At 42.8% G+C, this 25,297-nt stretch overlaps 1 protein-coding gene across 1 annotated transcript in view; it reads left to right on the forward strand.

The window, feature by feature from the left end:
• LOC137645459 (sorting nexin-17-like) overlaps window positions 1-25,297 on the forward strand; it is a 169,667-nt gene that overhangs the window by 38,144 nt on the left and 106,226 nt on the right. The window contains exon 3 of the mRNA XM_068378264.1: window positions 6,729-6,910. Coding sequence (XP_068234365.1) covers window positions 6,729-6,910 — 182 coding nt within the window. The remainder of the gene's footprint in view (window positions 1-6,728; window positions 6,911-25,297) is intronic.

Consider the following 25,297-nt stretch of genomic DNA (forward strand, 5'->3'; position numbering starts at 1 on the left):
AGGATAGGGGAAGTCTCGCTCAACTTCATGCCAGGCTTTGTGGCCAAAACTCAGAATCCTTCATCGGCCGATGAGAGGTTTAGAGAATTTCAATTCCAGCCTCAATAGGGTAACACAGGATACTGACCAATTGCTACTGTGCCCAGTCAGGGCGCTAAGGAAATACCTGAAGCGCACCAGACCTTTCAGACCATGCCTCTGTCATCTCTGCCTCAGTACCAACGAGGTAAAGAAGAGAATCTCTCGCAACACCATCTCTTTCTGGCTCAAGAAAGTTATTGCGAGAGCCATTCACGGAGACCCAGAGGCAGCTCAACCCAAAGCCCATCAAGTTAGGGGAGTGGCTGCCTCACTGGCATTTAAGAAAAATTTTCAGTCTCCCAAGTCTTAAGAGCTGGAGTCTGGAAACGCCAATCTACATTCACCACTCACTATTTAACCGATGTGACACATAGGTCTCTAAACACCCTTTCTATAGGGCCTATTGTGGCAGGTCAACAGGTGTTGTAGCTACCTTACGCCCTTTTAGGGGACAGTAGCCATTGGTTGGGGATTCTGTGTTACACTAGGTTTTTAGAAGGACATCCATCTATCTTCTGCACTTCCTTCTTCCTCCCATCTGGGTATCCTAGTCTGTAACCAGTTTTAGCTGGACTCGCCAATGGAAATAAGGTATGAAACTCATCGGACTCCTCTCACAGGGTTTAAGTTATACTCGTAGTCACGAGGGTTCCCCTTTTCAAGGTCGGGAGTCCTAAGTATGAAAGAGTCCGAGTCGAATGTTCCCTACCCTCTTCATCCTGAAACATTTGTTTCCACGTACAGTAATTACAAACTTTCAGTCGTGCTAAGATTATGGGGATCTACAAAGAAAAGTTAACGGGAGATTTTTTCATCAAAAGAGTCTCGTCTGAGGACTATCTTCCCTAGGAATAGGGAACTCCTCGACCACCCTGACCTCAAGACTAAGTCTCCTATAGTAAAGAATGAGGGTTTGTATCTAACATACAAACCCGAATTCTTTACACAAATCTTCCCTCCGTCACCGCCCCCTAAAAATAGTCCTAGCTAGAATCCGATTGAAGGTATTCAGTAGCTACCGACCGGCAGTCATCCACCCCTAACAGGTGGATAACTACCGGCCTGGTCGTTAACAACCTTGTTAAGATTTTCTGCCATATTTTCCAGCTCGCGCTAGAATATCTCCTATAGTAAAGAATTCGGGTTTGTATGTTAGGAAAAATACAAACTCTGTTACTAGTTTGTCATATTGATATGAAAAAGAATATTGCCGACTTGGAAGCCAGGTCTTTTTTATGGAACATGTTAAAGAACATGGGGAATCAACTTTTATATATAGTATACTGATGGCTCTAAATCTGATGATGCATTGGATTTGGAGTATATATAGTTCTTTTAATTGTAGAGGTGCACTTCCTCTAGTATCCTCCATGTTTACAGCCGAACTATATTGAGAAAATAGTATTAGAAGAGAAGGGCAATTTTACCGTCTTTAGTGATGCAAGAAGTGTTATACAAGCTTTAGAAGTCTTTAATTCCAGTAACCCTTTAATCTTCATGATTTTATAGTGGATTTAAGTTTCACTTCCCACCTCACCCACCCTGGAAGCCAAAGTTGAAGGTCAAAGTACAGTACAGTGAACCCTCGTTTATCGCGGTAGATAGGTTCCAGACGCGGCCGCGATAGGTGAAAATCCGCGAAGTAGTGACACCATATTTACCTATTTATTCAACATGTATATTCAGACTTTTAAAACCTTCCCTTGTACGTAGTACTGTTAACCCTTTTACCCCCAGGCTCTTTGGAAATTTCCAACCCTTAACCCCCAAGGGGTTATTTTTTCCCCAGCACATTTTGCAGTATATATTCTTTAAATTGCTCTAACAGCCTTAATTTTTGCCATAGAGAGGTCAGGTTGGTCTCATTCTCTTGGAAAATGCCTGAATTTTCTCAAAAGATTATTAAAAATATGAAAAAAAAAATTTATAGCATTTTTTTGCAAGGAGGTACCGGTATGTCCATGGGGGTAAAGGGATGAGTTTTGTGAAACGTACCAGTACGTCCTTTGGGGGTAAAAGGGTTAACAAACTACCCTTTAATGTACAGAACACTTAATGCATGTACTACAGTACCCTAAACTAAAACAGGCACAAATATTAAAGGCGATTTTATATCATGCGTTTCCTAAACACGCTAAAAAGCACGATAAAAAATGGCAACCAATGTTTTGTTTACATTTATCTCTGATCATAATGAAGAAACAAACTGGAGGTAGAGCTTTGCTTATTACCCAGACATATTTCCCGTACTATTCCCTTAGAACTACATCACATATTCCTACTTTAGATATATATATATATATATATATATATATATATATATATATATATATATATATATATATATATATATATATATATATATATATATATATATATACAGTGATACCTCGGTACTCGACCATAATCCGTTCGAGATCCGTGTTCGACCTCCGATTTGTTCGAGTACCGAATTTTTTTTCCCCATAAGAAATAATGGTATATATTCTATTCCGTTCCCAAGCACTCGAACAGACCCAAAATATTAATAAAACGTGTACCTAAACAACAATAATTATCTAAATGTGTATGAAATTGGTCAGAAAATCCTATAAAACAATTTTAAACCATTTACTGTACTAAAATAAAACAATTTTAAACCATTTTCTGTACTGTAGTGAACATACCTTTGAGCAGCGGTTCGATGGCATACAGGGATGGATGTGGAGAGGATGGAAGGGGGAGGTTACTGCTTGGAAGGAGAGTCCCCTTCCATGATGTGGCGGGGTAGTTCTCCTTCAGGAGTTGTTTCTCTCTCCAATGAAAGGGTGGGCAGATCTATTTCAGGGGTTTCTTCTCTTCTTTGTCTCTTCTTTGGAGGAGAAACAGGCTTTGATGTAGCAGCTTTCTTTTCTTTTGTGAAAAACTGGTCTATTGTTAATTGTTTCTTCCTCCTCTGCAGTATTCTTCGAAAATGATACATGACACTATCATTAAACATATGCACTGCCCGGTTTGCTACTGCAATTTCTGGGTGGTATTTTTCAGCAAAAGCCTGCACATCTGCCCACTTGGAACAAATTTCATTGATGAGAGAACTTGGAACATCCTCCCTTACCTCATCCTCTTCTGAAGATTCCTGCTCCACAATCAGATCCTGCTGCTGTTGTTGTTGCAGGTGCAACAATTCCTCCACAGTCAACTCGGTAGAATGGCTTTCTACAAGCTCATCAATATCATCCTTGTCGACCTCAAGCCCCAAACTCCTGCCCATGACAACAATTTCCTCAACGACATCAGTGTCATCAGAAATTACAGGGGTAGCAGTGCTTGGACCCGCCTCTGGTTGGAAACCTTCAAACTCCCTCTCTGTGACACATGATGGCCACAGCTTACGCCAGGCAGAGTTCAATGTCCTATAGGTCACACCTCGCCAAGCTTGGTCAATCATGTTAACAGAGTTGAGGATGCTGAAGTGTTCCTTCCAGAATTCCTTTAGGGTCAACTTCGTGTCACTGGTCACTTCAAAACACTTTCTGAAAAGGGCCTTGGTATAGAGTTTTTTGAAGTTTGAAATGACCTGTTGGTCCATGGGCTGGAGTATGGGAGTAGTATTGGGGGGCAAGAATTTGATTTTGATAAAGCTGTATTCTTCTTTCAAGTCATCCTCGAGACCTGGAGGATGTGCAGGAGCATTGTCCATAACCAGAAGACATTTCATTGGCAAGCTCTTTTCAATGAGGTAAGCCTTAACCTGGGGGGCAAACACTTCGTTTATCCACTCAGTAAAGAATTGTCTTGTGACCCAAGATTTAGTGTTCGAGCGCCACATAACTGGTAGTGCACTTTTACAAATATTATTTCGTTTGAACACCCGGGGGTTGTCCGAGTGGTACACTAACAAGGGTTTGATCTTGCAATCGCCACTTGCATTTGCACACAGCAACAATGTTAGCCTATCTTTCATTGGCTTGTGACCTGGCATCTTCGTCTCGTCCTTGGTAATGTACGTATTGGCTGGCATTTTCTTCCAAAATAACCCAGTCTCATCACAATTAAAGACTTGTTGTGCGATCAAATTTTGTTCATTTATGTACCGATCGAATTCCCCCACGTATTTATCGGCTGCAATTTGATCCGAACTAGCTGCCTCCCCATGCCTAGTAACACGATGAATACCTGTTCTATTACGAAACTTTTCAAACCAACCCCTGCTCGCTTTAAATGTAAATGAATCACTTTCACTGGTACTCGGACTTTTCTTCACTAATTCTTCATAGATATGCAACGCTTTTTCACAAATGAACGCTTCACTAACACTTTCCCCGGCCAACTGTTTTTCTTTAATAAATATTAAAAGCAACTTTTCCATCTCCTCAATCACTTGTGGCCTTTGCTTAGTTACCGCCGTAACTCCCGTTGCAACATTCGCCTTCTTAATCATTTCTTTATGCTTTAAAAACGTAGAAATGGTCGACTTCGCCATTCCGTATTCTACCGCTAAATCGGACACTCGTACACCATTCTCATATTTCGCTATAATTTCCTTCTTCAACTCGATCGTTGTTCGCACTGTTTTCCTCTTCTCCTTCCCCTTAACACTCATTACTTTCTTGGGACTCATTATGAAAGCTAAAAAAGCAATTAAAAGCACTGAAAATCACTAAATCACAACGAATGCTGATCGCGCGTTGTCTGAGTGACGCTCTCGAGAGAACTGATGCTTCCCGAACAAGCGAGAGTGGCCGAGATGGCGCGATCATCACAAAGCCCATGCGGTCGTCACGTGTTCGGCTGGTCGAGTACCGAATTTTTGGTCGAGCACCGCAGCAAAAATTTCTCGAAAATTTTGGTCGAACTCCGAATTGTTCGAGTATAGAGTCGTTCGACTACCGAGGTATCACTGTATATATATATATATATATATATATGTATACACATACATACATACATACATACATACATACATATATATATATATATATATATATATATATATATATATATATATATGTTACTGTATATATATGGGTTTTGGAAAAAATCCGCGAAGTGGTGAATCCGCGATGGTCGAACCGCGAAGTAGCGAGGGTTCACTGTAACTACTTAGTGTAGTGGGTAAGGGACGTAGCAGCCCTGCCAGGACGCCAGTAAGTGTAGACACCTCATTATAAATGTTAACAGCCAAGTTTCAGCCAAGCTAAAAATATACTCCTGTTAAAGGTTTCAGGTTTTTATACAGTAGTTAGGGAAAATACAATTTGCTTATAAAATTTGTGATTTTTCCTTGCTATACAAATCTGAATCGTTTAAAGTTGAACTTCCCAGTACAACCCCTCCTCTTAGCCCCTGATCCAAGGGTAAAAGATCAAGTCTTTGGCAGGTAGGTTGATGTGGCTACTTGCTTGTGCTCCCCACTTATCGTTAACTACTTCTCTAACAATTTCAATGGATGTTCCAGCTCCGCTGAATACATTCCTCTATTTAAAAGAATTCAGGTTTACATAGCTATAAAAATTAAAATTACCGCATTTCCCGTGTCATAAGAAGCACCTTTTTTCCTGAAAAAATGCCCCCGAAAATCACCCTGCGTCTTAACACTAAGATATAGTTGTATAAGGGAATTTGACAACCCTAAAACACCCCAATAATGACATACAAACACTCACGCTCACCAGACGTAAAATATGAGCCTACAGTTATCTTTCATATGTAATAAATAAACTCATTTTGAATGCTGTTTCTTTAATAAATGAAGGTAACAAGATATTTTTTTATGTGGTGAATCAGCTGATGACTCGCCAATGCCATATTCATGTAAATACAGTATGCCAACTAATGGTATCCAAGCAGTTGCTTATGTAGTATTTATATACAGTATTTTCTTACATTTTGTGAATTTTTTGTAATAAAGCAATATTTTAGCAATGACTTTGTTGCATGTATTGCAAAATATTACAGGTAGTTGTTGCTAAACAGAAACTTGTAAAAACATCTCGCTGCAAGTTGAGTGCAGTATTACCAAGTTAGCTGTAAACTAAAAAGACATAGTCACACAAACAATAGAAAAAATATTCCAGCTTGTGAGATTTCTAGAGAATTCTTTATTTGATTAATTTTGTATGAAAATTTAGACGATGAATTTGGGAAATATTGCTAGAATTTTACTTCTCTACCTAAATTTGATCAGGAGTATTTGGCAACACTGCTTCGTGTAAACAAACACTTGAAAACATTGTTAAGATGGTAGCAACTACAACTGGTTTAGGGGTTTTTGACATTTATATTACAATTGGGTTAACAGGTGTACAGCTAATTAATATTTACCCATCACATTTCATAATACTCCCAAAATATGAAAAATTTACTGTACGAGACAAAAAATCACACTATAGAATCGCCGACTAGGTATTGGTGTTATGATAGTTTGTAAAATCCTCAATTTCTTTTTTCCAAAAATTTTGTAGCCAAATATAGGGTGTGTCTTACCACTTGTAGCGTCTTATGACACGGGAAATACAGTAATCCCTTTTTTTTTCATATTTTCAAACATTTTCAGATGTAAAACATAGGGTATTAAAAGGAGCATTTATAATACTTTAATTCCTCTTAATATATTTTTCTGATGTACAAAGAACATAATAAAAACAGTTTTATGAATTTTCTAGTGAGTCAAGATCCAAGAGTTTTGAATAATGATGTCTTCAATGGGTTTCTTGTCTCTGCCCAAAATGAAACGCAGAGAGCGGGAGGCGGGCAAGATGAAGTTCAGATTGATATCTACATGATGAGTGGACAAAAAGTCACTCTAAGCATCCCAGCCACTCTACAAACTGATGATCTTCTTGAGGTATCTAGAGCACTTTCTATTAGTTGGACATAATGTTTGAATATTGTTGAAGTATTAGCGTTAAATGTAAACCGATAACCATTGCATGCAAGGGCATGTTTCAAAGCAAATACAAACCCTGTTTTAGTTCAGCATGATGAATGTCCTGAGAACTGTTGTGCTACCCCTGGCTTCCTTGTTGATGACCATGAATTTTATAAAGGTTCATTGTTCCGGTACCAAATACAAACCTTCCAGCTCTTTTTATGGTGATACATTTCGGTGACAGCAGAAATTAGACATAAAACTTTTAGCGAGGTGTTACTCCCCTCCAATGGTTAGTGCTCACACACAGTGGCCAACACAAGCCACTTTGCATTCCAGTTTGGAGGAGAACAGACATTATCGGTTCACCTCTGCTTCATTTGGCTTAACCATAATCAAGAAATATTTTCCCTGATGGAGCCCCTGGGCTTATAGCATCCTACTTTTCCAACTAGGGTTGTAGCTTAGCATGTAATGATGATAATAATAAAATTTTAAAATTTTCCTTTTTTTCTTCATTACAGAATGGTTTCTGTAAGTGTTACTATTTTTGTAACAATCTTTACTTCTGGTCACCTTTGCTCCTATAGCTTTTGCGTAGGAATGAGAGCAGAGGAAGACTGAAGAGAATGCTTTCCCCTCCTGAAGATTCCTCTGATGGAATTGGATTTTTCCATTCCCCTCAAGTTCTTCGGAGGTTGACGGAGGAGTTAGGTGACTGCTTGCAGTGCCTGCTCTTCGCCATCGTACCCCTTTGGGTGTCATTGTCGCAGATGGTGATGCCAGGTGACCACTTACGGTTGCTGCTTCTCCCATTGTGCCCCAGGGCACAATGAGTCTCTTTAGCAACATTCCTCCGGTGTCATTGCCGCAGATAGTAATATCTGCCTACTGCTTGGGGTCGCTGCCTCTCCCACCGACAAGTCTCATAAAGACACAATAAAGCTCTTGGAGTTTTATGAGCCCAAACCCTTTGGGATGTGTGCCTCATGGTTTGTAACCTCATACAAGAGAGAAACCTCTCGTAGCGTCGGCTTCTGCAAACTTTTACGAATGATAGCAAGTTAGGTTTCATTTACAGGAACGTTGGCTCAACCCACAAGGCTGGCAGGCAAACGTCTAAAACTGATGTCAGTTTGATCGCTGCACTAGCTGCGTGTACCTTTCGTTGATGCACACACGCTCACAAACATGTTATCAAGGATACAACAAGTCGACAGTCAGTCTCTTTGAGCAATAATGTTGCAATTTGTCGCACATACATTATTCCCACAAGAGAGCTCAGGTTCGTTTTCGAACACTTACCCGAAGGCAAAGAAGTACTCTTGCACAACCGCATGCGGCAGGCGATCTTTTCTGCCGACAAAAGAGAACTTCATTCTAATAAATCATTAGTTTCATTGGTTATAATCTTTACGGGAGGTCAGGTTATGCATTCCCTCCTCCTTTCCTGTAACCAAACATAACTAGTTTACTCTCGCATACTCTTCTTTTCCAGCCAGTTCCTTCTTAACTTTCAGATCGGCTGTTTTTGTATTTAAGATACTTTACAAGCAAATCGGTTTCCTGGGAGGGAACATTCGGAACTTATGCAATTTTTACTGATCAGAAACAAAGAAATGTTTGTTTCTTTGTTTCTAAGGAATCTCAGCCATAGGAAGGTCTCGATTGCAAACGTTGTAGTGGTTTGCAGACTGTGGCTGAACATGGCTGAACATAGCATCTAGACTGCCTAGTGTCAGAATACCGGTCACACAAACTTCTCACTATACAAAAAATACAGTGGAATATCCAGAGATCTGGGCACGGTAACAGTCGAGAAGAAATGGGTATTGGGTACCACTCCTTGATTTAATACTGGGCTAGGGAACCCAGCAAGAACCTTGGAATTACCCTCTTATTTATATTCTTGGGTATACGGTCTCTCTTTCACCAGTACTATGGACAGAGTTCTTCAGAACAAGGGCATAGCTCATGGGTTTAGGTAAGATTTTTTTACTTGAGCATTAGAGGAAGAAACAAATTGTAAAAACCTACTGGCTGGAATGTGTGACATCTTGTGCAAGACCACTTTGAACAGAAAAAATAAAAAACTATTTATTTCAAATTGAAAAGAATAATCATCATGATGCAAAGGGCCTCAGTTAGATTTCGCCAGTCGTTTCTATCTTGAGCTTTTAATTTAATACTTCTCCATTCATCATCTCGTACTTCATGCTTCATGGTCCTCAGCCATGAAGGCCTGGGTCTTCTACAGTAATTCTTCTAGTGCCTTGGGAGTGTGAAGAGCATGCTCAAACCATCTCCATTTGCCCCTCATCATGATCTCATCCACATAAGGCACTTGAGTAATCTCTCTTATTTTCATTTTTAAACACAAGACTTACCTGGTAGTTATGTATATAGCTCACGTCCCTGACGTCTCGACAGAAAAATGAAAAAAACTCGCGCCAATCGCCGATTGGATAGCCAGGTGTACCACCGTGCACCCCTAGCGAGGTATCTAGAAACCATCCCATGGATATTCATATTTTCCCTGTCGCCTTAGCGATAGCATCGATGGAATTCTTACTCGCTGTAATCTGTATATTACAGTTATTTTGGTGATGTACAATTTACTTTCAGCCTTCGCTGATTGGGTATTGTTTTTACTAAGTGTTAGTGTTTTAAATCGTGTGTAGACTTTGCACAGGTAGGTTTGGAGTTCTTTCCTCCTACTGTAAACTAACGTAAACACTCTTTGAAACATGATGCCAGACAGCGGTTCCGCCAAATCTATGATGTCACACTCGTGTGACGTAAGCTATTGCGTCACAATCGTGTGACGTACAGTGAACCCTCGTTTATCGCGGTAGATAGGTTCCAGACGCGGCCGCGATAGGTGAAAATCCGCGAAGTAGTGACACCATATTTACCTATTTATTTAACATGTATATTCAGACTTTTAAAACCTTTCCTTGTACGTAGTACTGTTAACAAACTACCCTTTAATGTACAGAACACTTAATGCATGTACTAATGTACCCTAAACTAAAACAGGCACAAATATTAAAGGCGACTTTATATCATGCGTTTCCTGTACACGCCAAAAAGCACGATAAAAAATGGCAACCAATGTTTTGTTTACGTTTATCTCTGATTATAATGAAGAAACAAACGCATTTACACATCTGTGTATAGGTTAGTTTTTGCATAGATTATATTGATTATTCAGTACAGTATGTTGATTTGGTTATTACTAATGTTTTATTTAATTCTTCTTAGGACTTCCAAATGAAATGTTTTTCTTTATGACGCCGCCTGAAACGACGGTGTCATAACGTACGTTCAGTAAACAAACTAAGGAATTTAACGTCATGATGAAAGTGATAAATAATGATATTACAGTGAAAGCTTTTATAAAATATGTTATTACAAATATTATTTACCGTATCTATATAAAATCATACATACGTAGCAAAGCAGGAAAACAATCTACGAGAGAGAGAGAGAGAGAGAGAGAGAGAGAGAGAGAGAGAGAGAGAGAGAGAGAGAGAGAGAGAGAGAGAGAGAGAGAGTTGTTTTACATATGTAAATGTAAATTTTAAACAAACAAAAAAAAGCCCCATTTCATATAAAATGGATTACAAATATTTTACTTTATCATATTACAGTAGTCTGTAAAATACTGTAATGTAAAGTTCAGTACAGTATGTTGTTGTTATAGTCGTGGCGATGAAATTCTCACGAAACAAAAACACGCCATTTGATTACAACAGCTGATTCATTCTCTCTCTCTCTCTCTCTCTCTCTCTCTCTCTCTCTCTCTCTCTCTCTCTCTCTCTCTCTCTCTCTCTCTCTCTCTTCGTGTTATACAATACTTACATTTAGATGAAGAAACTAAAATTAGTTTTCTTAGTGTCAATTAAATACGAAACGAAAAAATTACGCCGAGTCTACATCCATTGCATCCGATTTCATCAGCAAACTACTATTTTTCAATATTAAACTTAGCCGGTGATCATATAAGCTGCAACTCTGTTGCTCGACAGAAAAACCTACGGTCAAAATACGCCAGCGATCGCTATGCAGGTGGGGGTGTACATCAACAGCGCCATCTGTCGAGCAGGTACTTAGTACTCCAAGTAAACAAAGAACCAATTTTCTCTCTGTCGGGCTACCGGCAAGACCTACTAATACGCTGTTACTAACTGGATTTGTTTTCACAACTATTTGGTGAAGTACACTACAGTATTCTAGTTTTGAGCTTTCGCTATGCAGGTGTTTTATCTTCATCTCAAAACTTGAACTCGTTTTGGATAGAATTAATTATGGTGACAAAGAGAGTATGGACTCTCTTTCACTTTTAAATGGCCGACCCTTCCCTTAGACGGAAGTGTGTTTAGGTTTTTAGTAATTTTGCTTAACACGTTATAGATCTATATAATTTATATCTCTCCGCCTTTATTAGGCCTCTTCGATTAACTTTCCATTTATTATAAACATATAAAAATAAATTTTTATGTTTTGTTTATATGCGACCTTTCCTGATAGTAGGCGGTCCTAACTTGGAACCGAAGTTAATCAACGTTGAGCCCGTTATATCGTATTTAGCCTTTAAAGAATTTACAACTTTTTAAATTTAATGTTTTATGAAAGAATTTCTTTGATAGTCTTCGTACTGTTTTCAAAGATGAACTAACGTTTAGTTTTTTTAGACTACGCAGTTGTTGACGTTCAGGACGTTCAACATGCGCTCTATCGTTACGATAGAGAGAGAGTGTATCACGGTTTCACTTTGCAGTAAGAGTAAATCGATTCTGACGTTTCGTTCATTCTTTCTTAGCTTAAATGTTTTAAATTCTAAATTAAAGGAACTTTTTAGTTGGAAAACCTTTCAGTTTTTTCCTTTAGTCAAATAACATGTTTTTTTGACGTTATATAATTGGGCTCTTCTCTTAGGTGCGAAATCAAGAGAGAAAGAGAGAGAGAGATAGAGACGGAGGGAGAGAGAGGAGAGAAAACGTTCCGTTCAAGCGGGTAACGTTGTTCTCGTGTTACTCTCCTCCCTAGTCGCTGTACGGGGAAGAAGGTAAAACGTTTCTAGGGTTTTATTCTTGTCCCCAGGCTATGTGCGGTGAGAGATTGTAAACGTAGTTTATTTGATCTAGTGTTTAGTCTCTTTCCCAGCCACTGAATTTTTTATCTTTATATATGTTTTCTGTTTTTTGCTAGTATTAATGAGCTGCATTATACGACTGATTTCGCAATTACTACCTTTTAATGAAGGGTAGAATTGCGTGTTTCAGGTAGAAATCAGTAAAGTTTCGATTTCAGTGAAATAAGTGCAAAACAGAAAATTGAAGTGATAAAGTGATATGCGCAAAGTGTTACAGTGTTGCGTCCGAGGGTTCGTCTGTTCGTGCCTGTCGTTCACCTAGTCCAGGACCTCTTGCAAGGTCCCAAGCCCAGGGGAGAAGTAATGTCGAACGACTTATGGGTTCGTCAGGCCTTGATCAACGAACAGACGTTTCCCTCCGTGGTTTCGGGCGTATCTACCCAAGATCGCCCCACCCACACAAAGACGAGAGAGCCCATTTATTTCTCGTCTGCGGAAGAGGTTTCTCGTAAGAAACCATGGACCAAGGTCTCGCAGCTTATTAAGCGCAAGTCGGTCCCTTCCGCGCAAGTTGGTCCCTTCCGCGCAAGTCCAACGACCCAGTTGTAGCCACTGGGTCAGTTCGGACTCGCTGCAGTCTTCCGACGACTGCTCACCTCCTAAGAGAGGCAAAGCGGTACCGCATCAGGCAGTCACACCGTCTGTTGCCGCACCAGCTCCTGTAGACCCTAAGTGGTCTTTGTTGCAGACCATGCAGTCTCAGTTAACGTCATTGATGCGGGACTTTCGTGCGGAGAAGGTTGATACTGCACCAACCTCTAGCCTACAACCAACACGGTTGTGCGTCCTGTGGACGCTGAGGCGACCTTCTGCCGCACTCCAGCTGAGAGAGTCCCGCCACCCATGCGTTCCAGTGTACCCTGCCAGCCGCATGTTGACGTTCAGTAACGCACGGAACCTTCCGTTGACGTTCGCGAGGTACAACAACAGTCTAAGTTGTTTTGTTTTGACGCGGTGCGTCAACCTCCGCATTCTAGAGTTGTTTTGACTGCTCAGTATAGACAGTCAAAGCAGTCTCGAGTGAACACTGTATGTCCTCACGCACCTGTTGTGGTTGACAGTTCAGTTGTTGACAGTTCACAGACTGTCAAGCAGTTACATGACGTTGCCTTCCGGTCTGCTACTAATGCACCAGTGAGAGACTCACTGAGATACCTAGCTTTTATCGGACAAGGTTCCTGTAGATGAGAAAGTGCTGTTCTCCCTCCTACTGATATTCCCTTGAGGACTCTGTCATTTGGAGAGGAGCCTTAAGCTGCTTAGCCTCCTATGGACTTTAATTAAATCATGATGATTTTTTAAGGATCTTCGTCCGGATCTTGTAACTGCTGCTCCTCATTCGCCTAAACGTCAGAACTTACACTAGGCCTAGCTACTTCGAAGCCATTGTTTTTAAGCTAGTGCTCTCTCGCTCTCCTAGAGAGCGTTACGTTGGCTAGGCGACTGGTTTTTTACCAGGAGGAGTTTTAGGGATACAGCCTTTGATTTCCCTTCTTTTAAACTGGCTTATAGAGCGAGAGTCTGATATGACACGAGAGAAGTTCTCGGCTTGGGAGTTCATGCCTCTGCCCAGATAGACTTCTCATTTCTGGTAGACTCGCCCTGGCGCCTAGCCAGGAGACGCTCCAAGTTGTTTACAGGACAACATCTCAGCTTTTGTCAAGCCTTTGAAGTTTTGCTGTACTATTATGTCACACATAACAAGGCTTTCAGGGATGGTAAACGGTTCCGCCTCAGTCGCTAACCCCGTCTGTTGCCACACCTGCTCCCGTAGACCCTAAATGGGCTTTGCTGCAAGCCATGCAGTCCAAGCTTGCGTCCTTGATAGAGGACTTAAATGCGGAGAAGAACCTTCTGGCTAACAACCTTCCAACCGGTCGGTTGTGCGCCCTGTTGACGCTGAGGTAACCTACTCGCGTCTGCCAGTTGAGGTGGTTCCTCCTTCTGGCCAACAACCTTCCAACCGGTCGGTTGTGCGCCCTGTTGACGCTGAGGTAACCTACTCGCGTCTGCCAGTTGAGGTGGTTCCTCCTTCTGGCCAACAACCTTCCAACCGGTCGGTTGTGCGCCCTGTTGACGCTGAGGTAACCTACTCGCGTCTGCCAATTGAGGTGGTTCCTCCACCGATGCGACCCAGTGTGGGTTGCCAGTCGCACGTTGACGTTAAGCGACGCTCGGAGGTGGTTGTTGACGTTCAGGACGTTCAACAACCAGCAGAGGTGACTTGTTGTGACGCAGTGCGTCAACCTCAGCAACCCGGTAGGGTGTTGACTGCACAACCCAGACAGTCTAGACAGTTTCGGGTTGACGCTGTACTTCCTTGCGCACCCATGGTTGTTGACAGTTCACAGACTGTGCAGCAGTGCCATGATATTGCGTCCGGCTCCGTCACGCATCCACCAGTGCGACCGGATTCAGCGAGTCAGACGTTGCCCACTCCGTTGCCGTTTCCTCATCAGTTTCGGATGAGGAACCCTCTGATGAGGACGTTGCTGAACAAGACGATCAGCCCCCAGCCCTGCTATCCATCCAGAAGATGCTGAAGAAGGAACGCTGCCCAGTCAGGCTGTGGATGAGTCTGGTAGGGACACTGTCATCCGTGGATCAATTTGTGTCACTAGGAAGACTACACCTCCGTCCTCTTCTATACTATCTAGCTTTTCACTGGAAAAAGGACAAGACGCTAGAAGTGGTCTCGATCCCGGTTTCCGGAAAGATAAAGTCTTGTCTGACTTGGTGAAAGGACTATATCAACCTTAGAGAGGTTCTTCCCCTGACTGTTCAGACTCCCAACCACGTTCTCTTCTCGGACGCATCGGACGTAGGCTGGGGTGCGACATTAGACGGTAGGGAATGCTCGGGATTGTGGAACTCTAGTCAAAGTTCAATGCATTTCAACTGCAAGGAGCTACTGGCAGTACGTCTGACCTGGAAAAGCTTCAGGTCTCTCCTTCAAGGCAAAGTGGTGGAGGTGAACTCGGACAACACCACGGCTTTGGCGTACATCTCCAAGCAAGGAGGGACCTACTCTCTGACATTGTACGAGATCGCAAGGAACCTCCTCACCTGGTCAAAAGGTCTAGACATATCACTAGTAACGAGGTTCATCCAAGGCAACTTGAATGTCATGGCAGATTGTCTCAGTCGGAAGGGACAAATAATTCCAACAGAATGGACCCTCCACAAGGATGTATGCAAGAGACTTTCGGCCACCTGGGGCCAGCCAACCATAGATCTCTTCGCAACCTCGATGACCAAGAGGCTCCCAATATTTTGCTCACCAATCCCGGACCCAGCAGCAGTTCATATAGATGCCTTTCTATTAGATTGGTCACATCTAGATCTATATGCATTCCCTCCGTTCAAGATTGTCAACAAGGTACTGCAGAAGTTCGCCTCTCACGAAGGGACAAGGTTGACGCTAGTTGCTTCCCTCTGGCCCGCGAGAGAATGATTCACCGAGGTACTTCGATGGCTAGTAGACGTTCCCAGAACACTTCCCCTAAGGGTGGACCTTCTACGTCAGCCACGCGTAAAGAAGGTACACCAAGGCCTCCACGCTCTTCGTCTGATTGCCTTCAGACTATCGAAAGACTCTCGAGAGCTAGAGACTTTTGGAAGGAGGCAGCCAGAGCGATTGCTAGAGCAAGGAGAACATCCACCCTTAGAGTCTACCAATCGAAGTGGGAAATCTTCCGAAACTGGTGCAAGTCAGTATCCGTATCCTCGACCAGTACCTCTGTAACTCAAATAGCTGACTTTCTCTTATATCTGAGGAAAGAACGATCTCTTTCAGCTCCCACTATCAAGGGTTACAGAAGCATGTTGGCATCAGTCTTCCGTCACAGAGGCTTAGATCTTTCCAACAATAAAGATCTACAGGACCTCCTTAAGTCTTTTGAGACCACGAAGGAGCGTCGTTTGGTTACACCTGGTTGGAATTTAGACGTGGTACTAAGATTCCTTATGTCAGACAGGTTCGAACCGCTACAATCAGCCTCCCTGAAAGATCTCATCTTAAAGACTCTTTTCCTGGTATGCTTAGCCACAGCTAAAAGAGTCAGTGAGATTCATGCCTTCAGCAAGAACATCGGATTCTCATCCGAAACGGCTACATGTTCTACAACTTGGTTTTCTAGCCAAACACGAGCTGCCTTCTCGGCCTTGACCAATATCGTTCGATATTCCAAACTTATCGTATGGTTGGAAATGAACTAGAAAGAGTCTTATGTTCTGTAAGAGCTCTTAAGTTCTATTTAAAAACCTTTACGAGGCCCGTCTGAAGCTTTATGGTGTTCAGTTAAGAATCCATCTTTGCCTATATCAAAGAATGCTTTATCCTATTTTTATCAGACTGTTAATACGAGAAGCTCATTCCCATCTGAATGAGGAAGACCAAGCTTTGCTGAAGGTAAGGACACACGAAGTTAGAGCTGTCGCAACTTCCGTGGCCTTTAAACAAAATAGATCTCTGCAAAGTATAATCGACGCAACCTATTGGAAAAGCAAATCAGTGTTCGCGTCTTTTTATCTTAAGAATGTCCAGTCTCTTTACGAGAACTGCTACACTCTGGGACCATTCGTAGTAACGAGTGCAGTAGTGGGTGAGGGCTCAACTACTACAATTCCCTAATTCCATAACCTTTTTAATCTTTCTCTTGAAATGTTTTATTATTGTTTTTGGGTTGTCCGGAAGGCTAAGAAGCCTTTCGCATCCTACTTGATTTGGCGGGTGGTCAAAGTCATTTCTTGAGAAGCGCCTAGATTAGAGGTTTTGATGAGGTCCTTTAGTATGGGTTGCAACCCTTGATACTTCAGATCCTAGGGGTCGCTCAGCATCCTAAGAGGATCGCGAGGCTCCGTAAGGAAGACGTACTTAACAAGGCAGAGTAATTGTTCAAGTCGACTTCCTTACCAGGTACTTATTTATTTTATGTTTGTTATTTTGAATAACTGCTAAAATGAAATACAAAATACTTAGCTCATAATAATGTAAACATGTAATGCTGGTCTCTACCCACCCCCCTGGGTGTGAATCAGCTTATATGATCACCGGCTAAGTTTAATATTGAAAAATGTTATTTTTATTAATAAAATAAATTTTTGAATATACTTACCCGGTGATCATATATTAAAGGACCCTCCCTTCCTCCCCAATAGAGACCCAGTGGACCAAGGAGAAAATTGGTTCTTTGTTTACTTGGAGTACTAAGTACCTGCTCGACAGATGGCGCTGTTGATGTACACCCCCACCTGCATAGCGATCGCTGGCGTATTTTGACCGTAGGTTTTTCTGTCGAGCAACAGAGTTGCAGCTTATATGATCACCGGGTAAGTATATTCAAAAATTTATTTTATTAATAAAAATAACATTTTTTGGGAAATATTTTATTCTAGAAAATTGCCACTCTTTAAATAGTTAATTGCACATTAAGAAAGCGTGTACTTTTGTTTTTAAATTTCGGGTGTGTTTTAAAAATCGAGTATTGTTGACTTCTTTTGCTTTACTTTTGGCTGTGATTAGATCAGCTGTCATCTATCTGCTGCTCTTGAGTGTGTACGAATACACTAACAAAGTATCGTTTATACCATTTTTAACTTATTCAAACCGTCTACAGTATACAGTTGATATTACATAAGCACCAATGTGTTATAACCTATCAAATTTTTTTGGTTATTACATTTAAACTCTCTCTCTCTCTCTCTCTCTCTCTCTCTCTCTCTCTCTCTCTCTCTCTCTCTCTCTCTCTCTCTAACAAATGATATCTTTGTTGCTCCTCAAAGTTTCATTCATATTGAAAATCGATCATGATTCAATTTTCCTTACTTTCTCCAATCTCGCACCATCGGTCACATCGCGGTATTTTCGATTTTTCTGGAAAATCCGCGATATATGTATATACATGGGTTATGAAAAAAATCCGCGAAGTGGTGAATCCGCGATGGTCGAACCGCGAAGTAGCGAGGGTTCACTGTAGTTACATAGTGCTACGTAGTTTGTTGATATTCTTTTCTTTGCACTCGAACTACTTTCTTAGGAGGTTGAGCCCAAGAGGTAGATGGAGCGTCTCTCCTTGTCTGGTTAGGAGAGGCTCGAGAAGTAGAGGGTCCATTGGACGTTGTCCTCCTGTAAGTGGGTCTCCTCACGGAGTGAGGTCTGGGCCCACTCACTTCTTTCCTCTTTATGACCTTTTCCATTATTTCTTCCATTTGTTTCAAAGGAAATAGAGAGTCATCCCACACAGGCAGGCTTCTCAAAGCCCTTGCTTCTCTGTCAGGGATTTTCCGGGACAGCTTGGTTAGGACCGTATCCCTTCTCCTAAGAACCCAGTTGGCTGACAGGGCAAGAGACTGGAATGTCAGGAACTTCAAAGTCTTTCATCCGGAGATGATGAGCTCCTTCAGGAGGGCCTGATTCGTCGGGTCTGTCAAGTCGTAGGTGGCTTGGACACCTACCAGAGTAGACGCCCACCAGTCCAACCAGGAGGCGACGTGGACTAAGTCCTTGGACATCTCCTCCATCATCGTAGCCTCTGACTGTGAGAAACAAATCGGGGCTGACACGGCTCTGTACTCCGGGGCACCTTGACCTAACACTTCAAGGGAGGTCTCCATTTTGCAGGCTCCCGGTCGCTGCCCCTCTGGCACATAAAATCTGCTCTGGGACCTTAGTCCCTGGAGTAATTTAGAGGAACTCTGGGATTTGGGGACTTCGGCATTGCCCGCCACAACCTTGTCCACGTGCGTACGCCCCAGAACCACGTCCCTGGCCACAGGCAGGGCTAAGGAGGGTTTCTGCTGCACAGGGGCCTCCATAAGACGATTGAGGCTGGAACGCCAGGCATCTTCGTCGAAGGGAACAGGCTCCTCGATCCTGTGATGCCTCCGTATGAGGCCTATAACCTTCCGATAGGCCGAACCCTCGGTTGGGGAACCTTCACCGTCGCCAACAACGCCCTCTGTCTGAAGCTGAGGCGATGGTCCGACGGGCATCTCCGTCTGTCGCTGGGGTTCTGACCCGACGGGCACCTCCATGTGGTGGTAATGGGCTGTGCCGACGGGCACCTCCGCACTAGACCTGGGTCTTGGGACGGGCACTGCCGTGTCGGCGAGGACTTCCGTCTGTAACATGTCCTTGGACAAAGAGGGTGAGACTTCCGTGGGCTTGCCCGACGGAGGAAGCTGTCCCTGGGAGTCCACTGGTCGAGTCAACTTAGCTGACTCGACGAGGCTGCCCGTCCGAAAACGCGACTCCCTCCGCTGTGCGGGTTGAGTCGGAAGTTTCGCGGTCTTACGCCTGTCTGAAGAGGTCTTCTCGCTCTGGTCCTTACGAGGGTCAAACTTATGGCTGGCAGAGAGCCTCCGTGGAGAACCGTCTCTGGACCGCCGACTCGGAGAACCCAGGAAAGCAGTGAAGTCCGCGAGCCTCCTGCGGGGGACGAGGACCCATTCATCCTCAGGGACCTGGAACGTCTTCTACTATACCTCAACCTTGAACGCGACCTCGAACGGGAGCGCCTGCTCCTGGATCTCTCCCTCCTCCGACGGCGCCTCCTCCGCGCTTCTCCCTCCGAAGAGAACGATGAATCGGCCGCTGAAGACTCCGACGACTCTGCATAACCCGACCGACGGGCAGGCGCATGGGTAACAGAGGCCTTCGTGATCTGCTGAGTTCCGGAGGTCGAAGGTTGTAAAAACATGTCAGGAACTGCTGACAGAGGGGCTGGGAGGGAGGTCGGCCGCACTACGCTGGGGAACAAGGAATCCAGGCCATCCTCCATCCTCAACGGGGACCTACCTGGAGTTTTCGGGAGCCTCCATCCGAAGGGCTCCTCTACCGTCGAGTCCAACTTATCTTGGGTGCTGCCGAGGTACCTGAAACGCAGGCCCATGAAGCAGGCGAAGAGACAGGGACATTACTCCACATGGGATCATCAGAGGAGACGTGCCCTCTATGCACAAGGGCAGAGTCTCCAAGACCCCCAGTAAAAGCACTTTCAGGCCCCCCACTTGCCTGCGAAGATTCAGCAACCCCCACATCACGAAGATTAGACTCCTGGGGAAGAGCAATCGGCAGCTTCCCCGCAACGGACTTACCTCATCCCCTACTCAGAGTAGGGGAAGAAGGAACAGAAACATCGTCAGACTTCCCTCCGGGCGGCGTCAAGGGCGAAGAGATGCTCGCCTTCCTGGGGGATCGTTTAGTGGACTACTTCTTCTTCGTACTAAAACGAACCCACTGGATCTCACTCCAAGACACACACTCCGGGCACGTATCTGCTGGCGAGCACTTTTTACCCCTACAGGAAGAGCAAAGGGAATGCGGGTCAACCTCCGTCTTGGATAAAAACGCTCCACACGACTTCCCGGCTCTAGGCCCAGGACAACGGCGGGTCTGTTCCATAATCACAACACAATACCGCAAGACACAGGAACGCAGGGAAAGGATAAGGAATATACTTGGGAAAGCACAAGGGAATCAAGCGAACACACGAGAACAGAAGGGAAAGCACAGGGATACCACGCGGGAACCACGTGGGACACACGAGTCGGGGACACAAAGGGTTGCACAGAGAATGGAGAGCGACAGGATGGTATCACGACGCGACCAGAGAACTTACTAAGGAGCGAGACCCAAGCTAACACGCGACCTGGCTCGGGACTAGCCTCAGGGCACGTTCTCCTTACGACTGGGTTAGTCCTCATAGAAAACGGAAGTAGGGTAAACTACACAAAACTCTGGTCGGTTGAGAGGAGATTCCAGGTACCTCCTAAGAAAGTAGTTCAAGGTAAGTCTCTGTGTCGGAACAAAACATTTTTCATATATTCACATTTACATTCCAATTAAAGTGTAGTAAACCGCTATTTTTGGAACCTTTTTAATTGAGGGTTCTTTACTTATATATACGTGATCGCTATATCCATTCATTTTTAGTGTAACAAATCATTACTTTTGGGAATTCTTAGGAATAAGGGTTGTTTACTTATATATATATATATATATAATGTATATATATATATATATTATATATATATATATACATATATATATATATATATATATGTATATGTATATGTATATATATGTAAATGTATATATATGTATATATATATATGTATATATATATATATATATATGCATATATATATATATATGTATATATATATATGTATATTTATATATATATATATATGTATATATATATATATATATATGTATATATGTATATATATATGTATATATATATGTATATTTATATATATATATATATATATGTATATATATATGTATATATATATATATATATATATGTATATATGTATACATATGTATATATGTATATATATGTATATATGTATATATATATACATGTATGTAAATATATATATATATATATATATATATTGTTTATTCCTATATCTATTCATTTAATATTTTGTATAAAATATTTTGTTACATTTTATATAGGATTCAATACCTATTGCATTCTCATTCAAGCCAAAGAGTTTAAAAGTGCAAGTTAATGCTAAAATAGCGCAGTAAATTTTATTCAATATAGTGGAGGGTGCTTCTGTTCGGACCTGTCGTTATCCTAGCCTTAGACCTCTTTCAGGCTCCCGGACCCAGGGGAGAAGTAACGTTGATCGGCAAAAGGAAGCGAGAGGCATTAGCCTGGCGCCGAGCGTCTTGTAAGACCCGAACAGAAGTCCCCTCGAGCGTTCCTGTTGACGATTCCCGGAACGCTCGCCTTCACTGTAGGTAAGGCGAGGTTTAAGTGTTTTCTAACTTCTATCCAGGCGCGCAACAGGTGCCAGGCGACTGAGCGTGATGGTGCGCGCCAGGCAGCTGAGCATGGTGGCGAGCGCCAGGCGGCTGAGTGTGACGCCTCGCCCCAGGCAGCTGAGTATGGTGGCGCGCACCAGGCGGCTTAGCGTGACGCCTCGCGCCAAGCTAAACGTAACGCCGAACAACAGAGCGTAGGACATCGAGCGGCGCCACGCCTGACATACAGCAAGGCTAGCTACTAACGCTGCTGTAAGAGTTTGACACAATGTTTGTAACTTAGTGCAACTTCTACACTGCTGTTTGAGTCTTGTATTGCATCACATATGCTGGTAATAGCAATATTATAACCTATATAAACACGGTTTTTTGTCCCAGAGCACCAGTTGGGCATGAGAACCCTCTGAATGGAACTGTTTTAACCGTACGCGCCGAGCAGCATAATGTAGATCATTTTGCTAGATCGCTCGGCGCCCAGTTTTTCAGGACGTTTGGTGCCTCGTCTTTCAGGATACTGGGCGCCACGTTTAACAGGAATAACCTATACAGTGAACCCTCATTTATCGCGGTAGATAGGTTCCAGACGCGGGCGCGATAGGTGAAAATCCGCGAAGTAGTGACATCATATTTACCTATTTATTTAACATGTATATTCGGACTTTTAAAACCTTCCCTTGTACGTAGTACTGTTAACAAACCACCCTTTAATGTACAGAACACTTAATGCATGTACTACAGCACCCTAAACTAAAACAGGCACAAATATTAAAGGCGATTTTATATCATGCGTTTCCTAAACACCTAAAAAGCACGATAAAAAATGGCAACCAATGTTTTGTTTACGTTCATCTCTGATCATAATGAAGAAACAAACTCATTTAGTGTACACATATATGTATAGGTTAGTTTTTGCATCGATTATATTGATTATACAGTACTGTATGTTGATTTTTTTATTACCAATGTTTTAGTTTACGTATTTTTCTTAGGACTTCCAAATGAAATGTTTTTCTTTATGACGCTGCCTGAAACGACGGCGTCATAAAGTACTGTACGCTCAGTAAACAACCACGCTCAGAACAAACAAGGCATTTAACGCACATGATGATAGTGATAAATAATGATACAGTACATACAGTATTTACAGTAAAAGCATTTACAAAATATGTTACCTTACAAATATAATTTATACAGTATTGTACGTAGCAAAGCAGGAAAACAATTTACGAGAGAGAGAGAGAGAGAGAGAGAGAGAGAGAGAGAGAGAGAGAGATTGTTTTACGTACGTAAATGTAAATTTTAAACAAAAAAAATATGATAGGTTACAACATGTAGACTTTTAAAACCTTCCCTTTAACTTAATGCATACAGTACTAAACTATAAACCAGGCACAAATACAGTTTTAGAATGTACAGTAAGAATATTAAAGTAAAAAATAAAGATTGTTACTGTACTCACCACAAAAGAAGTTGAAGAAAAACTTGAATGGTGATGGCGATGAATTTGCTGCACAGTAGAAATGATGATGATGAAGCTGATGATGTGTTCTACTGTGCAGCCAGGTAGTATTTTACGTCTCTTCAGACGGAGGTGTCTTTTCCTGGGACACCTCTTCAACTTCTTCCTGGGAAACTTCTTCAATTTCTTCCGAAGGCGTACTAGCAGGAGGAACTGGCTCTTTTTGGCGAGGCTGGAAGAACATTGTGATCGGAAGTTGTTGCCGCTGCTTCTTTTTTCGATCCAAGAGCATTTTGTAGGGAGTCATGTCTTCATCGATCTTGTTGCAGAATTGCATCGAGCGAACCATATCCTCGTCCCACTCCTGCAACATTTCTTTCAACTCCTTCGCATGGTTGCAGGCCTTGGCAAGCCGTTCTAGTGTTAAGCCCGTTTCTTCGACATTTTCTTGGGTCTCTTCCTGGGTATCACTCTCTTCTTCACTTGCCGATTTCGTCAGGTCTTCGAGGTCTGCGTCAGTTAGGGGCTGGGAATGGCAGTCCAACAACTCGTCGACGTCTTCAGTCGTCATGTCGCCAAACCCGTCACCTCCAATTATGGCAGCCAACTGCACAGATTTGCGTATTGCAGAGTGTTGGATTTCCGACGGAGTAAATCCCTTGTCGTCGTAAACAATATCGGGCCACAACTTCTTCCAGCTCGCATTCACGGTTGCAGGTTTCATCTCTTGAAGTGCCTTCTGAATATTCTGCAGGCACGTGGCTATGGTGTACTGCCGCCAGTACGCCTTCAAGTTAAAATCTTCATCCTCGTTATCTTGGGCAGCATCCACACACGCAACGAGGTCCGCCAAGGTGTTCTTCGTGTAGAGGGCCTTGAACGCCCTGATAACCCCCTGGTCCATCGGTTGAATTAATGACGTGGTGTTGGGTGGCAGGAACTCAACCTGAATGCCCTCATGCGACAGGTCAGTTGCGTGTCCACCAGCGTTATCCATAAGGAGAAGGATCTTGAATGGCAAGCCCTTCTCTAAGAGATATTTGCTGACTTGCGGGATAGAACCAGTTGGAGGTCAGCATCTTCGTAATCCATGCTTTTTGATTATGCATCCAGTACACGGGAAGGAGATTCTTATTTTTATTTTTCAAAGCGCGAGAATTTTTCGACTTATAAATAAGCCCCGGCTTTAGCAAAAATCCAGCAGCATTGCCACACATCACGAGGGTAACGCAATCCTTGAATGCTTTAAAGCCAGAGGCTTTGGCTTCCTCTTTGAACAGGAAAGTTCGCGACGGCATTCTCTTCCAAAACAAGCCGGTCTCATCCATATTAAAGACTTGTTCCGGCTTGTATCCAACTTCGGCGATAATATTCTTGAATGTCTGGTTCACGTAAGTTTCAGCAGCGGCAGTGTCATCGGAAGCAGACTCCCCATGCAGGGAAACGCTTTTCAGGGCGAAGCGTTTCTGAAACTTCGCGAACCATCCTTTGCTGGCGGAAAAACGTTTCTGAGGCTGGGAATCAGTGGATGTCCCTGGTTGAGGATCATCTGCATCATCATCATCTTCAGCATGGTTGCCGTCGTCGTCTTTAGGTTCCTTTGCAGCAAAATTCTCATATAAGCTCAAAGCCTTTGTTTGGATGGTGTTCGTATCCAACGCTATGTTCTTCTTCCGGCAGTCGGCAATCCACACAGCTAAAGCACCTTCCATGCGTACGATCGCTTTATTACGCGTTATAACGACTCGCTTCGCTGATCTGCTAAAGGTGATTGCAGCCGTCTTTCTAATGTTCGCCTCGTCCTTCTTGATATAGCGAACAGTAGATTCGTTGATGCCAAAATGGCGGCCAGCGGACGCGTAACTTCTACCATCTTTTAACATGTCGAGAAGCGTAACCTTCTCAGCTATCGTCATCATCCTTCGGTGGCGTTTAGGCTCACTACCAGCCTTAAGAGAAGCA

This window comes from Palaemon carinicauda, chromosome 8 (genome assembly GCF_036898095.1).
Source record: "Palaemon carinicauda isolate YSFRI2023 chromosome 8, ASM3689809v2, whole genome shotgun sequence".
In the NCBI taxonomy this organism is placed as follows: Eukaryota; Metazoa; Arthropoda; class Malacostraca; order Decapoda; family Palaemonidae; genus Palaemon; species Palaemon carinicauda.